The sequence below is a fragment of the Macrobrachium rosenbergii genome, chromosome 40 (genome assembly GCF_040412425.1).
Source record: "Macrobrachium rosenbergii isolate ZJJX-2024 chromosome 40, ASM4041242v1, whole genome shotgun sequence".
In the NCBI taxonomy this organism is placed as follows: domain Eukaryota; kingdom Metazoa; phylum Arthropoda; class Malacostraca; order Decapoda; family Palaemonidae; genus Macrobrachium; species Macrobrachium rosenbergii.
In genome coordinates this window covers 22,446,768-22,465,304 of record NC_089780.1, presented here as the reverse complement: position 1 = coordinate 22,465,304, position 18,537 = coordinate 22,446,768, and the positions used below count along the sequence as shown (strand labels likewise).

The window sequence follows — 18,537 nt, the reverse complement described above, 5'->3', positions numbered from 1 at the left end:
TTGGACTCTTGTAGGGAAAACTATTCGAGACTACGATAGTTAAAGAGACATACTAACCTACTTTCCTCTGATTATACTATCACCGCTGCCTAAAAAAAGGAATTCTTCTATCTGGTTAACCTATAAACCAACGAACTAAGAGAATACCCCCTCAGGTAAACTGTACAGTTAGCCGCACATACAGACTAAGAGAATGCCCCCCTTGGTTAAACTGAATGCACCCTAGATGCTAGAGTTAGCCGCTACATACAGACTAAGAGAATACCCCCAGTTAAAATGAACGCACCCTATATGATAGAGTTAGCTGCTACACACGGACTAAGCGAATAACCCTCCGACGAGGCAAATTGAACGTCTCTTAGGTAAAAGGAAGTAAATGCTGAGACGGATTTCCAAGTAGCTGCTTCTAGAACAGAAAACACTGAATAATTCCTTAGAAAGGAAGATGAAGTGGCAATACTCCGAATGCTGTGTGCTCGGGGTAAGACAGGGCTTGACGACGACGAAGAACAACCTGGAGAGGCCTGGGAAATCACCTCCCTCAGAAAGTAACTGATCGCATTCTTTGACAGCTGACGGGAAGGATTCCGGAGAGACAAAAAGTGTACGCGGATGAGGATGGAGTTTCTCAACCTTTGATAAATAGACTTTTAATGCTCGCACCGGACATAAAAACATCTCCACTGGATCGCCAGCAACAAACTCTTGCAGAGAAAGAACTCTAAACAAATGAGGAAGAGAGTTAACTTCCGACTCTGTCTTCACCATGAATTCTGGAAGAAAAGACAAATGCATATCATTTCCTGCACAGGAGACCAGCCTAGAAACCACCTGAAGCTTACCCACCCTTTTTGCTGTAGCTAAAGCCGTAAGAAAAAGCACCTTCTTAGTCAGCTGTCTTAACATTAGAGCTTCAATGGGTTCAAAAGCAAGGGAACGCAAAAAATGAAGTACTTCCGACAAATCGCACGGAGGGGCCTGAGTCCGCAAGACAAAACGTTCAATCTTAAAAGAACATAATAAATCATGGATGATTTTGCTATTAGAAATCTCTGGGAGATGGAAGCTAAATGTACTGCTAAGCATTGAGTGGTAGCCAGCAATAGCCGAATACGAAAGTCCCTTGACTTTCCTAAGGAATAACAGAAAATCAGCTATCTTAACAATAGAAGCTCTAGAGATGGAGTGGCCTTCCTTATGACACCAACTTCTATACATTGTCCATCTGACCTGGTAAAGCTTGCGGGTTGGCTTTCTCAAGCTGAAAGAAAGCTGTCTACCCACAGCTTTAGAGAGTCCGGTCTGTCTAGCTGCTCACTCGATAGTAATCATGCAACTAGGTTTAGCATGCTAGGGTTTGGGTGATAATGGTGGAAATGCAGTTGTCTGAGAAGATCTTTCCGCATGGGTAGGAACATCGGATCTTCCGTGAGAAGCTCTAGGAGTTCTGGAAACCTAGGTCGCTGGGGCCAGCAAGGAGCTATCAGTCATATCCGTCTTGACACTCTCCCCCAATTTCCTGATTACTTGATGAATGAGCCCAAAGGGAGGAAAGGCATACACCTGCATTCGATTACAATCTTGTAGCATCGCATCGGTGCCTATCGACATGGGGTCCACCACTGGTGAGAAGTAAACTGGAAGACGATGGTTCAATCTCGTTGCAAATAAATCTACCGTTGCTGGCCACTTCCGGAGAACCTGACATACTACGTCCTGAGCCAAAGTCTACTCTCCCCCCAATACCTGACAAGAGCGACTTAAAGAATCAGCCAGCACATTGAGACTCTCCGATACGAATTGAGGAACAAGAGACATTTTCCTTTCTTCGCACCATCTCAGGACTCTCTGAGCTATATTATTGAGTTCTGTTGATCTCGTTCCCCCCAAGTTCTTCAGATACGACACAGCAGTTATGTTGTCGCAAAATCAGAGCCACTACTCTGTTGGGCACTAGATCTGAAAAACACCTCAGGGCTTCTTCTAACGTCCTGAGTTCCCGAAGATTGACTGATTCCTCTCATTCCCGATCCCCCCAGAGGCCTAACCTTGATCTGAGGCATCTGTGTACAGATGAACGTCGGGAAGAGGGAAGTTGATAGACCTTCCAGGTGTCAGATTCCCTTCTTCTGACCACCACAGAAGATCCAACAGGCAAGAATCGTTCCAGACTACGAACACATTTTCGTTGCAGAAGTCCCCGCGATTCCTGTGACACACCTGCAGAGAGTGCATCCAGAGACGAGACCCTGGAATTAAGAGAGAAAGAGAAGACATTCTCCCTAAGAGGCTTCTCCAAGCTGACACCAGCTGTTCCCTGCTGGACAGGAACACCTCTACCTGTTACAGGACTGGTTGGATCCTCTCCAGGGTTGGGAAAACCCTCAAAGGAAGAGAGAGAATCCTCATCCCTAAATAAGTCATGGATTGTGCTGGCACTAGGCAGCTCTTGGCAAGGTTTAGTCGAATTCCTAGTGCCCTGAATGGTTTTAACCTGAATGGTTTTAAAAAGAAGACATGACCCTTGTAAACACCTGTGGTGATGTGGTCAGCCCAAAGGGGAGAACTTTGAACTGGAAGGTGCCGGCAGAAGACCCAAGCCTAAGTACCTCCAAGAATCCTGATGAACAGGAATCTGGAGGTACACGTCCTCTAGATCCACCGAGACCATCCAATACCCCCTCCTGACTGACCGCAGCACCAACTGTGAAGTCTCCATAAGAAACTTCACTGAAACCACCCGATGGTTGAGGCTCGAAAGGTCTATAATGGCCTCCACGCACCTCCGGCTTTTGATGCGACGAAGATTCTGCTGTAAAATCCTGGAGAGGGAGGAGCTGGTTCTAACGCACCCTTCTCCAACGGGGCCCGAATCTCCTTCACTAGAGCCATCCCCCTGATGGAAGACGGAGAATAACTCGGAAGATTGACAGCGGAGGAGGACAGAGGGGGAAGGGAATGGAAAGGAATTTGATAGCCCATCCTCAGGACCTCTACAACCCAATCCTCTGGCCCTCAATCCTTCCAGACTTGCCAGAACGGAGCGAGTCAACCTCCCACCAGAACGGACAAGTTACATATCTACTACTTGGTAAAATCGTGAGACAACGAGGGCCTAGAAGCAGACACCGATGCAGCCTTGTTTGCATAATGCACCCTCTTAGGTGTTCTAGGGGGAGACTTTGAAGATGTTCTCTTGGAAGGAGAAGACTTGCGAACACCTCTAAGGGAACGAGAACCCTGGGCTGCTACCCTTATCATAGCCTGCTGTGATTCTACAGCCGAGTTGGTGGCGACAAAATTTACCATACTGGCCACATCCTCATCCCTGAACAAGGAACTGGCTAAGGCTAAAGGAGCTCTGAGGAGAACCCTCTTATGGACGTCCAGATAATGCGGGGGAAGATGACTAAGATAGAAATCCTGCCTCTTCTTACTCACAAATGTCGTCGATGAAGCCAAGGCATTTGCCTGGTGTGCCAGACCCATCGACACAGAAGTTATTAAACTGTCGAACAGTCCTGGATTCGAAGGGACATACCCATCAATCTTTAAGAAACCCATTAACCCAGACAACATCCACAGAGAGTGGGAAATCCCTACAAGGTGAGACAATGCCGGAGACCTAGATAGAATTGCCTCAGCAGATTCGTTGAGTGGCAACCTGACACCTGCCGAAGGATTACTATGAACTGAATAGATCGCCTTACGTGGGGAAAGAAGAGAAATGTCCTGCCTATTAGAAGTCACCACCGATGCCAGACGATCATCCGCCTCCTCCAAGGCCTGCCTAACCCGATCAAACCAAACCAGGCCGCACAAAAGGGAGCAGGAGTTGGCTTATTGGCTTAAAACAACTTGAATAGAGACTGATTTGATGCATGTGGTTGGTCCGGAGCTCTTGCTTGAGGGTAAAAGGAAGTGACATACTCCAGCATACGTCTGTAGTCATTACAACTGGAAAGAGGACATTCGGAATCCTCCGGAATTTCCTGAACCTCCAGATGAGAATCCTGTTCCGCCATGTCTGAATGGTCCAAGACAGACGAAGGAGGAGAAGCTGAACATAGCCCAGACGATGACGAAGAGTTTGTAAACAGACTGCCAAAGCCAGAGTGCTGAATACCTACACCTAACCCGGTACCCGGAGCTGGATCCAAATTGTTGATTCCGCAGGGAGGAAGAGAGGAAGGAGCCTGGAGACCCGGAACTGCTTCCACATTGCTACCAAAGGGGAACCGAGCGAGAGAAGCCGAACCCACATTACTAAACCCTGCGGGAGGATTGCAAGTGAAATCGCTTGCGGAGGGACGGAAGAAGATGAAGAAGAAGAAGAAGGGAGAATGAAAGAGGTAGGAGCTACCAACGGAGTTTCCGCAGCAGAAAACGTGGGTGATGAAAACCGTGGACCGATCGGAGAAGGTATCACAAGTCCAGTCAGAGCTGCAGATCGCAAACCCGAACTAGAAGCGACTGGCAAACCCTGGGAAATACCTGGAATATCTGATGCTTGAAGTGGAAGCAAGGGGTTGCGCATACCCGAAGGGATGGAACCTGAAGCACCTGAGACCAAATTTTGCCAAACCTGTGTTCTCACCTGACCGGAACATCCTCCTACTAAAGAAGGCTGTACTGCGGAAGGGAGGGCAGAAGACAGAGGAATGATGTACAGGGAAAGAGTTATCAGAGAAGAGGGGATGCCAGGGTTCGTAGAAAGAGGGAAAGCAGAAGATACGGAGGCCGCAGGAAGGGCAGAAGAAGAAGAAAAAGAAGAAGCCAAAGAGGAGACTGAAAAGGGAGCAACAGAAAATGTGGGCGAGGAAGGTGAAGCTACAGATAACCCAAAAGAAAAAGCAGAATCCTTAGAACGAAGGGACAAAAGTAAACTGAATCTGCCCCTCCCTGATAATCCTGAAGCATGTCCGACATAAATTCCAGACACTCCTGAGTCACATATTCTCTAATGTTAGAATACCAAAAGTCTATACCCTTTGGAAAGACCCAACAAATCTGCATTATATTCTGCCACATCCCCATACTGATCACACAAACCACTCTTGGAAGCCGAAAGAGGCACACCCGAATCCACTTTACTAGATGGAGCGACCTGGCACCAGATCGAAACAGAAGCGATGAAGGCAAAAATTTTGCCACAGCATAAATTCCACTAGAAACTGAAACCGGAACCCCAACAGGAGAACGACTCTGCACCCTTGATACTTTCTCCTCACTACCTAACCCCAACCTATCTGTCTTAGTCACACCTAGCTCCTGATCCTGACTAATGTTTTCAACATTGAATTTTTCAACAACACTACAAGGGGGTTGGGGGGGAGGGTCCTTCACTGTCTGCTCCGCGCCAAGGGGGCCAGCAGAACCTAATCACCGGAGGCTTGCGGTTCTCCATTACCCTCAGCACCCGTTAGGGCTGGTTCTGAAACAGACAGGGGAGCTGAAAAAGAAGAGAGATTAGATATCCTAACGCTACTACTATCCTTACTTGAAAATTGTTGGAAAAGACTAGCACTAAATTTGTCATACTAATCGTAATCCTATCTTCTATCTGTTTAACTATCTCTGAGCTCGCTAAATCTGAAATCAAAGCCTGAGGTCCTTGAGGCAATGATGAATCTGACTGCCGTTTGCCACCCTTGCTAGCCAACAACTTGTGATGGCGAATGTAATCCTCCATCTATTCTACCGTCCAATTACAGCATTCATCGCAATGTATTTGTACATTACACTGAACCTTCCTACATGCCTGACAAATAGAGTGCCTATCATGTCTCAAAGTACTCAGCCGTTTCTTGCAGGAAGAACAGGAGCGATGAGCGCTAGCATCCACAGTCGTAGGGGCTGATGAAGTCGAGGCCAAAGGCGCAGTAGTGGCAGGAGAAGAGGAAGACTTGTCCGTGACGACAGATTGAGTTTCAAGAACCGGTGAATCCAAGTCCAAAGATGTTCAACGACGAAATATCCAGAAAAGGCTGAGAAATCCAAGCAGAAGGTCGTAAATCTGGGAGAAAAGCCAGTAAATCCAGTCAGAAATCCCAAATACCAAAGAGAAGTTTGGCAATAGGATTAAATCTCGCCTTGCTGAAGGGAACAACCATTCAGCAGCGCAAACAAAAAGCAATTGATGAAAGTGGGAGTGTCAGCACACACCTGTGTCAGCGTTACCAACCGTTTGTTGTGGCAGCTCAGTGACAAGATTTTACCTGCAGCATTAGTAATGCTGGCTGTTAAAATTTCCAATAATGGGATTGGTAATTGAGGTTGTTCAGGCTGGTGGGATTAAGGGCAAATTCAGGTGTTCAGGGAGTGTATTGCAATAAAATAGTTTAATAAGGCCACTAACTTGACGACATTCTACCAAATAAGTAGTACTGTAGTGTGAGCTTCATCAAGTGGCAAAGGAATTAAAGATACTAAGCTACCTAATGGAAGGAAGTTTATTGAAGAACAGGTATGAAATTTCCATCTGTGCTCAAGCCTATTAACATAATATAGAGAAAAATAAATAATAAGCTAGCACGTTATACCTACATATAAATTTACCATAAATATTACAGACATGTGGCTTACCATGGACAGCAATCCAATCAGTCAAATCTTCCCCAGGAGGCAAAGTCACAACAGAGCGTAGATTAATCCCAGAACTTAAGGATGCCTGCGCCTGCTTATGAAGTGAATATTTCAGGGTTCCTGGCTCAAATTTCTTTTTAGGTCGGAAAGTCTGCAAACATGAAGGGATGCTTTCATTTCAAAGTAAAATACATTGATACTATAACAAATTCCTTCATTAAACTAACAAAGCCTCAAATTACTAATACTTATGCAGTACTGTACATGTCATTTACTAATACAGGTACTTTGCAATTTTCAATGTAGGCACTCAAAACTTCTGTGACTAGTACAAGTAATTAGATTACCATACAGTTATTCCAATTGTAAACAAAAAAAGTAAGGGAAAACAACTAAATCATATATAAAGAATATTTCAATACGGGCTTAACTGTACAAAGCCAAATATTATGTCCTCCCTATCTGCAAAAGGACCTCTAAATACTGAATAGTATCCAATTTCTTAAGTCAGCCTACATACAATCTCCCCATTTCCAAGAAACTATCATCATGCAATAGCTTCCTGCAGCAGTAAAAGAGAATCTTAAAACACAATACCTTTGTCTCTTTCAGAGCACCTTGTAGATATGACTATCCTGCTACCTAGGAAAGCTTTACAAATTTGTAACTTTTACCTGACAAAAGTGTTAAAATAGTATGTCTAAAACAATCAAATCAGTTTCAAAAATTTTCGAAACTATGCAAATTAACAGGCATTTCATATATCCTTCCGGTGTTGTAAAAGGAACCACTAAAAGCTGACAAAAACAACTGATGGTGAACTGAATGTGGTTACCAAGTTAAGGGTAAGCTTCCCCAGAAGAGGACCACATGGGGATAACAAAATAAGGGAATTAGAAAAATGTTGCCTGTGGTATTTGCATTTGTGTCAATGGACTGTTTTGAAAAGTATTGAGTTCAGATGATACAAGTAATAAAACAAAAGTAGGATGGAAGGGGTTGATGCAAGTTTGAGATGTCTGCAGAATTATCTGCTGATTTGGATGTAAGAAGAAGAAGCAAGCATTTCCAAAACACAGTTCACAGAGACCTTGAGATTAAGATTGTAACCAAAAGTGTGAAGATATATAACATTAGAGGAGAATCAACAAAACTATTGGGCTTCATTTTTCCTAATTAACAGTAATAATAAACTTTACACAAGACCCTATGTGTACTAAAAGCTTATGCTTTACACATGAAAAAAAGAAAACTGAAAAAGGAAACCCGTCCTCAAGAATGTGTCTGCAAGTTATGAAGACAGGGATGATTAAGACTGCAAATTCAAGCAGATACAACTTAAAATTAATCTTTTCAGGTTAAGATTACAATTTCAAGCAGACAAAACTTAAAATTAATCACTTAACTTATATCAATGTATTACACAGCCTACACATTACAGTCTTATATAATTCTTAAAGCCAAAAAGTTAAACCTCTAATTCAAATTATATTTAAATACCTTGATGGGTACTTTAACAGAATACTTCAAGACCAAACGAAAAAAATAATTCTTGAGAAATATAAAAATCAGTATATCAAACAACCACTTGAGGTGTCCTACACCCATACTTCTTATGAATTAATACTTAGTCACCATTACAAAAACCTCCGAGTCGAGCAACTTACAATTCCCCAGTGCATTATCCTTTTTTTTAACATGTTGCATTGCAACTCAATTCATACATATGAAAAGCATCAAGCTAGCAGAGTACCAAACATGTTTTGTAGATCTGCTGCTTCCTAGGTTACCAATATTTCCTTGGAATGGCTTTTGTGAGCCCAGTTGCAGGATAAGTGTACTGTACTAGTAAAAGTCCTTTTTCTGGTCCCTGTAGAATACTAAATTGTACCCAGAATCTCAGGAGTCTTCTGTATCTTATATGCAGTGCTCTTCATGAGCTGTGTAATCATGTGCTACACATTATGATGTGGACCTAATAATATATGGATGCAGGATACAGGGTCACATATTAGGTTCAGGAGTTAAATAAAATCTAAGAACCAAAATGAAAAATAAAATTATTACTAGTGAGAAGGATGGTACTTAAATATAAAATTTAAAGTATTAATGAGAATGTTAAAAAGGAAACGCAGTTAAAAATAAAACGACTCAAAGTGAAAGACATAAAATCCAAAATTCTTATCAAGCTTAAGACTGACTTTAAAAATGAGATGTTAGAATCATTATCAATTTCAACCCTCAGATACGTTCACAACTGTAAGAAAATATGAATATATTTTTGCAAAAGGGGAGAAAAAATATAAGTTAGTTTGGGAGCAGGGAAATATTTTCTTTCCCCCTGAATGAAAAACTGTACAGTACTGGAGAATGTACTGAAAAGTGCTTTCACGAGCAGAAACCGATTAACGATGGGACTTTCCTTCTCACAAAATGAGTCCATCAAAAGAATGAAGAGCAACAGGAATGTATACAGTACCTTCAAGAATAGCTCACCCTTACTGTGGTAGCCACTACAACCCATCAGAGGTTTATGTTAATTTTGAATAGTCTAATTTCTCTGATTCCAAAATATAAAATGGCATGCTATGCACTGTACTATATCAGATCTTATATTTGTGTACAACCACATAACAAGTGGAGAAGTCTTGACAGATCTGTGCTGTTCAGGAAAACCAACAAAAATATATACAGTATAGTTATCTATTATTAAAACCTATTGTGCAATCACTAAGTTCTTGATATTTACACTGAACAGTGCTATACAAATTTGTGCCTGACTGAAATTATAATTAAAATCTAGCATTTAGAAGAATACTGCTCATGACGTCAACATATGCACTGAAAATAAAATAAAATGTGTAAATCATCATCATCGATTATTAATGAAGACCAATTAGTGTCTGAAGAGGCAAAGGTACAAAAAAATATCCAGTGCGGGAAGCAACTGACTCGGGATAAAGTGCAACAGGAAAGAACAAGAGACCAAGCCACCCAATAAGGTAAATAAATCTTACTCACTTTTTTGGGGTTTAACTGAAAAGAGAGAGAGAGAGTAAATTATGGATTATTAAAACATAATATGCAACACATATAGGATAAAGGAATCGCTTCCTTCATATAAAGTTACAACTTGTAAGAAAAATGCATGGCAAGCTAAATAAAAGTGACATTTTTATAATAAAATGAAGTTTTATATATACAGTACTTACCCAACAATTACATCGCTATAGTTTCCAGTCGACGGCAGCTTGAATTCTGAAATTCGCGGTAAAACTCTTCTCCTGCCCACTTTCTGGGAAGGAGAGGACAACTCATGGAAAGAGCTTCAATATGTTTATGCTGAAGTGCCCATGTGTGGGGAGGAGGGTGGGCTCTACTCGTAATTACTGGGTAAGTATATATAAAACTTTATTATAAAAATGTCATTTTTTATACGTAACTTAGCCAGTAATTACATCGCTGAATCCCACATTGATAGGTGGTGGGGATTCATGGACATATAAAAATCAAAACATTGTAACAACAATGAATTCTAGTTGTATCACGTTACCATCGATAAATGCTTCTTGTTCCATACCTGGTGAGAGAGCTGCTGCAGATAGTTACTGCCTCTGGTTGGTGCTCATCTCAACCTGTAGTGGTGCGGGGAATAACTGTAGCACACCTCTACTGACATTAGACTTTCCAGCAAAGGAGTATTCCATTGGCTGAGAAAGTATTAAAAAATGAGGTAAGTGGCAATGGACACTCCCGATGGCCCACAAAGCTTGAGTGTTTTGCCCCTGCCAAGGGCACAGAACTAGAAATCAAACCCACCAGATGCCTAGTCACCTTACACCGTGAAATTAAAAATTCCATTACCAAAAAATTAAAATAACTGGGAGATACTCCAGGAAAACTGTATCTTCAAGTCTCCTCAAGGACACAGTTAACAAATGTAAAATGAAAAGACATTCGGAAAGGAAGGGTGCTCCCTACGCTTCCTCCCCCACCACCATGCCAGCTACAGACAAGGGTGCAATTGTCATATGTGGTTTCAATGTCTTGCAAAAAATGCAAGGCAAATATAAACTTTCACCTTTAAGGAGAGTTTATTGTCCTCTCCTATCTGGGCACAGGCCTCTAGGATTAAGTCCCTCAAAAAGAACGAGATAGCATTCTTTGAGAATGGTCTCAAAGGGTTCTTCACGTAACACCATAAATTACTTGTTGGTCCCCTAACCTTTTCAGTCCTGTGAAGGTGATACCTGAGAGCTCTCACAGGGCAAAGATTTCTTTCCTCCTCTTCCGGACCTAACATGTCCATTAAATTCCTTACAAAGGAACGAGGCCAAGGTCTAGAGGGAACTTTGTTCTTAGCCAGGAATCCCTGGAAGTGTAAGAGACCCAAGTGACACTCTCAGTTCTCCGTTGTTGATGTGAAGGTCTCTCTTTTTTAGAGAACAACTCCTGAAACTTCCTTGTCTCCCGGATGGGCTTCCCAACCCGTGTCCAACGCATCGGAGAAGTGCAGGCCTGAGTTCAACGGGAGAAGAGACTTTCCTTCTACATACTTGTCTGCGGACTGCCATCACCACCAACACCACAGATCCTCCTTGATTTCATTCGTTATCTGAAAGACAAATAAGTCCTCTTGGGTCTTTCAATTCCAGTTGAACTTCAGGAAGAATTGCAGGGTTCTCATGTGCAATCTCCCTAAATTGATGAATTGTTCTATTGAGGAAAGATTGCCCAGCAGGCTCATCCAATTGTTGGCTGAACAAGTGCAGGCGTTGAGGAAGTGACTGACTGTCTTCAAGCAAGATTCTATTCTCCTGGGCGACGGAAAAGCCCGAAAACTCAGAAAGTCTATCTGAATCCCCAAGTATAGAATCTTCTGAGAGTGATTCAATTGGGATTTCTGAAGGTTTATCAATAGTCCGAGGTCTTGAGTCAAAAGAGGTGTTTTCTGATGGTCCTCCATGATTTGTAACTTGGTGGGCAAGCGAATAAGCCAATCGTGCAGGTACAATAGGATGTTGATGTTCATCAGGTGAAGTCACCTTGCCAGGGGGACGAGAACTTGTGTGAAGACCTGTGGAGCTGTCAACAGGCCGAAACATAGGGTTCTGAATTGAAAACACTTGGTTCTGGTAGATGAACCTCAAAAATCTCCTTAAATTCGGATGAATTGGGACGTGGAAATATGTATCGAGCATGTCCAGGGAGACCATCCAATCTCCCGACGAACGGACACAGAACGGATTGATCTTGAAAACTTGTCTTCTCGATGAAGACTCAGGGCACTTACATTAAGGACGGGTCTCCATCCCCCCCGATGATTTGGGGACTACAAATAGCCGATTGTAAAATCCCATCGACCGAACATCCTCAACTCTCTCTTTTGCTCCTTTCTTGAGCAGTGACAAAACCTCTTCTGTGAAGGCCAAAAACTTCTCTGACCCTGGAGAGTAGGCCTTCAATTCAATCGGCGTACTGTACTGACAAGGGGTAGTCTCTCTTTGAATGGTACTGTGTACCCCTCTTTCAACACTTACACAATCCTTTGGAACTCCATTTCTCCCAAAAGAAATGGAGTCTGGCATTCACAAGCACATGGAGGACTGCATTCTCACTTTTTAGATGCAGGGTTTTGAGGTGGACTTCTTAATCACTCGGGGATAGAAGAGGACGCTAGCTCTAGGTCTGGACTGGGCTCTCTGTCTCCCTCCTTGAAAGGGCTGCCTCTGTAAAGGTAAACTAGATCTTGAAGAGAAGGTGGTCCATTCCCTCGGTTGTCTCATGGAGTGGACCGGAGGATCTTGAGTTGATTATTCATGTAGTTCCAGAGTAACCTTATTCACCAATTCCTGTGGGGAAAGATGGTGGCAATTGAGGGAAGAGAAAAGTAGGGCTGACTTCTGGGAAGATGTAACATTCTTGGAGGTATAAGAACACCAGGGGTCCCTTTTCTTCAGGATGCCTACAGTGAAAAGGGAGGCTAATTCTTGTGAAGTACCTCCAATAGCCTTGTCAGTACAGGAAATCGTGCCAAGCCAATCCAACAAAAGATCCTCAGCCAGTGGGGAGAAGTCCTGACCTTTCTTCACTAAGGCTCCCAATGTCCAGTCGAGAAAGCTTATAATCTCCATAGTCTTGAAGAGATTCTTTGGTAAATGATCAAACTCGGTGATCGAAAACATAACTTTAGGTGCAGAGAGGGCTGATCTGCGCACTGAATCAATTAAACCTGAGAAAACCCCTTGAGAGGAGGCAGCCACTCCCAAGGGGGAGCTTCTCTGGTAGAGTACGAAAGGTATCACCTTTGAGAAAGATGTGTATGCGGGATACAGAAGAAGGCCTTTCTTGATTCCTTTTCTCAGCAAGCCAAGAATCCAAAACTCCCATCTGGGGGAGATGGGAGTACTCGGACGGATTACTCATAATAAATGTCGATTGTGGAGCTGCAGGCACCGCAAGTGAGAAGTACTCTGGGAAGGCTACAAGAAAATACTTTAGAAGGGCAGCGTATGCCGCTGTAGACAATTCCTGGGTTGTGTCTTCTTCCGATGACAGCTGAGAAGCCAATGGTTCCGACGAAGTCTTCGATGGCAGTGGTTTCTTCAGAAGATCCAAAATATTCTGCAACTGCAGTTGAATAGAATCCTGAATAGAATCCTGTTGAAGTGGCACTGGAGCTGAGCGTGCAAAGCTGGTTGGCAACTGGGACCGGGCACTTGAACAATGGGTGCATGGGAGCTACCAGGTGCTCATAACCGTCTGGCAGATCACGTGTCAATGGTCGCTCAGAAGCCACTATCGGGCACTCAGATGAAGCAGGGCGCTCCTTGGAGGGCAGATACCTGGAGGACAACAAAGGGTGCCCAGGCGCCGGAGAACGCTTGGGCGCCAAACATTGGTGGCCAGACGAAAGACTTTCCAGAGAATGCCACTCTGGGGAGTCCCAGAAGCTGCAAGAGGTTTGAGGGTCTGAAAAGGTTCCTTAGACCTTTTGGAGGGCAGAGGAGTGATCTAAATAAGCAGAATGTCTCTTTAAGGTTCAAGACTCCTTAGAATAATGCCATTGGTGCCGCGGTACTGGGCTGGGCATTCCTGGGCTCGAGGAGAGATGGTGTACATCTGAGACGTCTCTCTATCGGCTCTCAGTCGCAGCCTGGGATGCAACAGGCTCAACCAAGGGGGCAACTACCGATGGGCACTGCCCGCCAACCTCCCTTGGGCCTTCAGTATGCCTCCTCCCAGAGGTAGCGGAGTTTGGCAGTGACCTTTACTTAGGAGAGTTGGCGGGATGGGTAGCCACCTCCTCAACACTCACTGCACTAGCACTTTTGTCACTAATTTTCTCTATGAGAAAGCACACAGAATCTCCTAACAGAGTAACTGTATTGACCATAAAACTGAATGAATTTATGGCCGATCCTGCTCTCATGGGTGGAGAAGCGGTCGGGTTCGGAAGCATGGGAGCTGGGAGTGGGTGGCACAGGACTTAACACAGGAGACACATTCGATACAGGTGAGGTCACCACCGGTACATCCATACTTACCGCCTTAGGAGTCGAGTTACTACCTGACGCTTTATTCTCAGCCCTCGAAGCCACCTTCCTCTTCTTGTCCCTTTGTAACTTACTAACGTGAGAAGACAAAGTCTTCCAAGTTTTCTGATCCCAGTCAGCACACTCACTACAAATAAGATCAACTGAACATACTTGATCTCTAAAAGCTGAGCAAACGGTGTGCAAGTCATATGAGGTTTTGGTAAGCCTGGTATTGCATCCTTTACTGCAATACCTGAAACTGGAAGTGCTGGAATCTGACATAATTATGAATAAAGTCACAAACAATACAAAAAATGCAAAAAGTCTAAATTGTGAAGTTGTCTAAGGAAAAGAACACACACAGATAACAAAGTGTAAGGCAATTCCCACATAAACAACCGAACAATACAAGAAAGGCGATCGGCAATTCCCAATAAAAGCCAGTTCGCATAAGAAACAAAATACAAAACCAGACAAAAAAAACAAATAATGAGACAAATCCACAAAATAACAAAGAGCATCCATGCCCAAAGGCCAATAGCCAAAATGCTTCACCGATTTGTGAAAAAACAAGATAATTTCAAGAAACAAGCTGCTCTCCTACAACCATGTGGACGGCAAAAACATACTGAAGCTCTTTTCATGAGTTGTTCCTCACCTTCTCAGAAAGTGGGCGGGGCCTAGTCACCGACTCAGACAGAAGAAGAAGTGTTTTACCACAAATTTCAAAATTCAAGCTGCCATCGAATAGAAACTACAGCGATGTAATTACCGGGTAAGTTACTTATATAAAATTCTGCATCAGGTCTAGGCATTCTTAAGCACTGCAAGAAGCAATAAAAATAATCAAATGACTATTCTACAACTATAAGTAAATTACTGAAATTGAAAACTAATGAAAACTAGCAGAGTTAAACATTCTTTCAAAATCAATCATAACTATGCAAATGAACTTGAAAAAATAAGAATAACGATTACAGCATGCTATGATTTTGTTAGGGGAAAAAATAGGACAAATTTCCAATAGGATTAAATGCTAAAAAATATACAGAAAAAAAATTCAGTTTAGACACTTTCTAAAGGAGTCATAATGGCAGTATGTAGTCAATGAGCTTAAATTATCAAAATTACAGGGACTTGCCTAACAATTTTTATAGTTACCTATATTCTATGAGTTCTTTCCAAGGAACACATGCCAAAAACTTTTTCATATCTAACAAAAAAACTAGTTTTCCAATTTACAGAAAAATTTCTCTGACATAACCTTGAAATTTGTAACATTTTCTCTACAACTTGTCACCAGTTTACTCAAAGAACTAATAGTGACAGACACTAAAAGTACTTGTTACATATTTTCAAAAACAAATTACACAGGAACAGTAGAAACTACTCCAGTTATATAAAAAAACAAGCCATAGAAACCAGTTATTTCTTTAATTACTGCTTTAAAACAATGTTTTTCAGTTTAAACATAAGCTGGGCTGACAGAGTGTAAGCTAGTACTGTATTTATTTTTTTTTAGCCAAATTTAAGAAAGCTGACAATTGTCCTACAAGCATAACATTCTAATTAACAGTATGCATACTGACTGCTCCCTGATGTACACTTTTAACAATGCCTGTCTACAATATCAAAACCCCTTGGCCCAAACAACAACATAAGCACCTTTTGGGGCCCATGCATGTGGTATGCCACCACACGATGGAAAAAAAAATGTCCATGGGACAGAGCCTTGACTCTTCCTTCTCTGACCTCATCATAATTCAACAAATTTCAATCTCTCTGATATAAGTATGTATATTTTTTAGCCTCAGGGCACCACATTTCAACAAATTCCTTATTTGTAACACGGTCTCTCAGATGAGTTTAACCCTGAGTGTGCCACATCTGTTAAAACTTTCCTCCTCCTGTGGTAAATTACAATGAGTGGCCAAACATGACTGATTAGAAGGATTTTTAAATGATGGATGGAAAGTACAGCAATATACAGAAGTCTGACAACTAAGTGGAAATAGATCAAACGAAACATGTTAAAAAATATAAGAAAAATAGGCTATTCAGCTCAGAGCCAAGGGAACACTGTAAATATGAAAATCTTTATAATCCATACCTAAACTGCAAATTCAACATGCTGAAATGTTTAATCTAAGTTAAGCCTCTGAAGCTTTCCATGATATTTTAAGCTTGGCCTAGTTGGCTGTGATTTCAAGTTATTTACCCAACTGTAAAGCATAATGAGTTACTAATGTGATTAGGCTAACTAAGCGACCTCTGGTAAAAGCTAACCTAGAGAGTCTCACCTCTGTCCAGTTGATTTACCTACCCTTGGGGCGCCCATACCTAACCAGACCCTAAAACTATGGTTCCACATTAACATTAAGCATCAGGGGACATAATGGCTTAACCAAACATTTGCAACAGAAATGCTAACTTATCAAAACTGCATCAAAAGCTGCTGTATAAAAAAAAAATCACCATTTACCTATACACTTAAATAATTAAATAACTTACTTCATAATGCCATATATGTTGTTTCTTAGTTTCTGGACAACACGCAAACCTGTACACTTTTACATCTACAGTATATTGCTAAACAACAAACACTTCGTAAAGCCTAGAAGAATGTTCCAGAAGACATGGCTTCAACATGGCACACACAGTTGACAAAACGGGAAAGAAAAACTACCAGAAATAGGTCACAAGAGAATGCTTAGTAAGGAGAATTTTAAAAAAGACTGCCCCTGTATCTCTGTTAGTAATCATTCACAATGACTGGCACTGAAGAATACTTTAAATTACATATAAATTAAATGTAGAATTTAGGCCAAAGGCCAAGTACCGGGACCTATGAGGTCATTCAGCGCTGAAACGGAAATTGACAGTAAAAGGTTTGAAAGGTGTAACAGGAGGAAAACCTTGCAGTTGCACTATGAATCAATTGTTAGAAGAGGGTGGAAAGAAACATGGAAGAAAGAGAATATGAAAGGAGGTATAGTAAAAGGAACGAAAGGGGGTTGCAGTTGGGGGCCGAAGGGATACCGCAAAGAACCTTAAGTAATGCCTACAGTGCAACGCATGAGGTGCACTGACGGCACTACCCCACTACAGGGTTTTGAATTACAAAGAAATACTTAATCATATTATCATAGTCCTTGTTTACTTTTAGATTACAGGCTAAAAGTAACATACACCTATTTTACAGCACTCTTGGGCACATTAGGTTAAAAAACTGGTTACAACAGGCTACGTTTTATCTATCACCTAAAATTGAGTTACCTAAGTTATCATAGAAGGCTAATCAAGAATTTACCGAAAGCAATATAAAGCATACACTAAATAAAATAGCCTAAACCCTTATATGTATGGCTTATTAAGGATAGCTAACAAAAAAAATTCATAAAATACACAGGATACACTAAATAAAATAAGGTCTATTGATTAAAGCATATGGTAAATAAGCCAGAATGACTCAGCCATGGTTAGCCTAACCTAAGTAACCTATGTTGGGCTACATTAATTTCTACAGACATTGTTAGGCTATACCCTATGCTAGGTTAGGCTAGTAACGTACGGATCAATACCTCAGGCTAATCTGGTCTCACCAACTGACGAAATAAGTTAGTGATCAAAACCACAGACATTATTGATACTAAACCTAAACTCAATCCTAGAATGTTATTGGAAGCGTATGTTGCCCAGGCCAGCCAAATCGGGACTTCCCTAAATCGAGCCTTTGACACGAGCCCCCGATAAGGAGACATTCGTTATCACAATGAAAAAGCGCGTTTAAATGAAGATGGCACCTGGATATATTAGTCAGCCTTAGTTTAAACGTTTAATGAGACCGATCAATTCACATTTACTCGACAGAACGACTTATATCTCGACTTACTTTCCCTTTTTGAAAGAACTCGACGAATCCTCCTAAGGCAGCCATGACTCAATTCCCAAACAATGCGTCCCAAGGTTCTGTACTGATAAGAATAGGAATTTTGATGTGTATGCTCTTATTTATACTCATTTGACCATTTTTTCGTTTATATTTTTATAAATTGATAAATTTACATTACGCCTACTGCTAAATTTATCATCAAAAGGCAACAAAATCACCGAAAAATTTCTAAATTCGCCAAAAATTGAAGCCTAAGCCAGTGTTTTACACGCAGAACGCGTGGATAGGGAAACGGGAGGATGTCGTCTGCCTTGGCAGCGATCGCTAGATATTTTTTCCTTTTTTTGCTTTTTTCTTTTATTCTGTTTCCGTCATTGCTATAAAAATCTATTTGCCTTTATGGTTATTTACGGAATTCTATATTTGTTCGTTATACCCCTTCAAAAGGTTTTTGTTAAGAGTGACGGTATTGAAAACAACTTAATGATTATCTAGTTCCGGCATTATAAGTTTAACGAAACT

The 18,537-nt window shown here is 41.7% G+C and overlaps 1 protein-coding gene across 1 annotated transcript in view; it reads right to left on the bottom strand.

Moving 5' to 3' along the window:
* Mob3 (MOB kinase activator 3) overlaps positions 1-18,323 on the bottom strand; it is a 33,358-nt gene extending 15,035 nt beyond the window's left edge. Inside the window, exons 1-2 of the mRNA XM_067083314.1 lie at positions 18,016-18,323; positions 6,586-6,736 (exon numbers count right to left, since the gene is read on the bottom strand). Of these exons, the coding sequence (XP_066939415.1) occupies positions 6,586-6,736; positions 18,016-18,060 (196 nt within the window). The 5' untranslated portion in view covers positions 18,061-18,323. The remainder of the gene's footprint in view (positions 1-6,585; positions 6,737-18,015) is intronic.
* Positions 18,324-18,537: the final 214 nt, after the last annotated feature.